General features: G+C 58.7%; 1 protein-coding gene across 1 annotated transcript in view; it reads right to left on the reverse strand.

The window, feature by feature from the left end:
* GUITHDRAFT_116448 (hypothetical protein) overlaps positions 1 to 1303 on the reverse strand; it is a gene marked incomplete at both ends in the record, with an annotated part of 4035 nt that extends 2732 nt beyond the window's left edge. The window contains 3 exons of the mRNA XM_005824258.1: positions 109 to 156; positions 214 to 1153; positions 1203 to 1303. Coding sequence (XP_005824315.1) covers positions 109 to 156; positions 214 to 1153; positions 1203 to 1303 — 1089 coding nt within the window. The remainder of the gene's footprint in view (positions 1 to 108; positions 157 to 213; positions 1154 to 1202) is intronic.
* Positions 1304 to 2405: the final 1102 nt, after the last annotated feature.

Here is a 2405-nt window from a genome sequence, read left to right on the forward strand (position 1 = left end):
GAGGGGAGGGGAGGGGAGGGAGGGGAGGGGAGGGGAGCAGAGGGGGTGGAGAGGGGCCAGGGAGAGGAAGAGCGGGAGAGGAAAGGAGCAGCTCATCAAACAACTCACTCGTGACTTGACAGCGGCGTTCTTGCTCGGATGCTCCACCCCCCTTGTCTGTTTCATACATGCACGTCAGTCTCTCCACCGTCCCTTTAGCTGGCTGCAATTTACCCGATCCCTGCTCCCCTCAGCTCTTGGCGTTTTGTCTTCTTCCTGTTTCTGACAATCTGCGCAGTACCAATGCTCCATCCTCAAAGCCCATTCCGCCCCGTTCGGATCTAGGCAGTAGGCATGGCATCCTCTATCACAGCCGTCGCATATAAGCATGATATTTTCATCTCTGCTGAATGTAAGTTCACAGACCATGCACTCTTGACCCTCGTCCGGTACTACGTTATCGTGAATCTGTTCATCATCCTTCTCGCCCTCTTCGGAGTCTTCATCGTTGTTCCACCCACCTCCCTCTTCCATCGCTTCCTCCTCTCTCTCTCCCTGGCTTCCACTATCACCATCATCGGGTTCATCTTCTCCAGATTCATCATCCGCATGTCTGGCTGTCTTGCGTCGAAACTTCGCCATGTCACCTTCATCCAAAGGCTCCTCTTCGTACTCTTGTGCAGCGTCGTCGAAAAACGATTTTTTCTTCTTCTTCCGCTTACCTCTAGCCTTGGGCCTCAGCTCTGGAGACTCTTGGCTCGAATATTCTTCATCTCCGGGTGCTGCCTCTGCCCCTATCGGGTCCTCAAAGTTCTCTTCCCCCTCCTCCCCATCACCTCCTCCTCTCCCTCTATCGGCACTGTATGAGGAGACCTTCCCGTCGTCAGCGGGAGCCATGACCTTCTTGGGTGTTGAGCTTCCCACGAGGAAATAATCACTCTCGTGCGCGCAGGGAAGGTGAACGAAGCGGTTTTCCCTGTTATGAACCCTCAGGGACGCCCTCGTCTTGTCACACAGGAAGCATCTCGTCTCCTTGCAAGACGACATGACACGGGAGGCTGCATTTTCCGGTTTTTCCCTCAGCACTTGTTCGGCGCTGATCTTCTCGCTCGCATTGAGCTCAAAACTCCACAGCAGGCAGCCTTGGTGAAACTGCTGCTTCGGATTCTCACGACTACAGCAAGTCTCAGCTAAGAGAAGAGCAAACGGGGAAGGCAACTCACTCTGGACATGTTTTGCCGATGAGCAGGGACCGCAATTCCTCGTCCCTGAGCTCGCCTACTTCTAGCCCCAGGCCGCATAAAGCGCATCTTCCCGGTTCCATCTCGTTGGCTGGGGAAGCAAACTGATTGTCAGGGCACAGATTCACACCGGCTCTCTCCCTTGACGCCTCCTCTTACCCCCCCCCCTCCCTTCCCCCTCTCCCCTCCCCCTCTCTCTTCCTGCCTCCATTTGTCTGCTCTGCCCCGCCCCCGCCCTTCCCTGCTCCCTTCATCCCTGCTACCAACATGCTTCCTGGTGAACGGGCTGTTTACTCACGGTTTTACTTAACTTTGAGTAAAAGTTAGCAAGTTTCCCGGGTTGCTGAGAAATTCCGAAGTTCGATCCGATGATCTGGGAACCGTGAACTTGGAACCGGCCCGGATCCCGGGAAGTTCAGTGACTGAACTTGCCGCCTGTACACTGCCAGCCGGGCCGCGATGCCACTGGGCCAGTCAGTCACTGGCAGTCACGGGCACGGCGGCCGCCGAGTGCCAGTGCCGGTACCGTACGGTACCGGCCGTGACCGCCGGGGTACCGTGACTGGGCACTGCCCGGCCAGTCACGCGGCCACTGACGGTGTCACCACGGTGACGGAGGACGCGGCAGTGCTGGCAGTGCCGCCTCAGGCTCACTTCCCGGGGCCGTGACCGCCGCGCCCCCGGCCGCCGATCGGACAGTCCGGGTGATCGGACGGTCACGGTTTCGGAGGTACCGTACCACTGAGCGGCCGGGCCCGGCCCTGTTCGGACCGTCCTGTCCGACGTCCCGGTCCGGCGTGACAACACCGTCCGCCCGGGGGGCCGCCCCGGCCGGCGACCCTCGGACTCAGCCACCGACCGTCACCCGGTGACCCGTACCGGGCCGGGCCGCCTCTCACTGTCAGTTACCCGGTCATAGTACCGTACTCAGTGGCACTGATCGGACCGGACCTGGGCCCGGGCCGAGCCTCGGAGCCTCCGAGTCTCGGAGGCTCGCATGCCGTTCACAAGGCCATATGCAGGCTCTAGCAAAATTGGTCTTTTTTTTTTCTCCTTGGGAAGGGGTTCATATATACACTTCCATTCAGCTACCCCGGTTTTTGCTCTATTACTGGGGGGTAGTGAGACAGGGATAAAGTAGGGTGGGGTGATTTGAATTATACTGGCGTGGTACCCTGTCCCCCG

Source organism: Guillardia theta (assembly GCF_000315625.1).
Source record: "Guillardia theta CCMP2712 unplaced genomic scaffold GUITHscaffold_96, whole genome shotgun sequence".
In the NCBI taxonomy this organism is placed as follows: Eukaryota; class Cryptophyceae; order Pyrenomonadales; family Geminigeraceae; genus Guillardia; species Guillardia theta.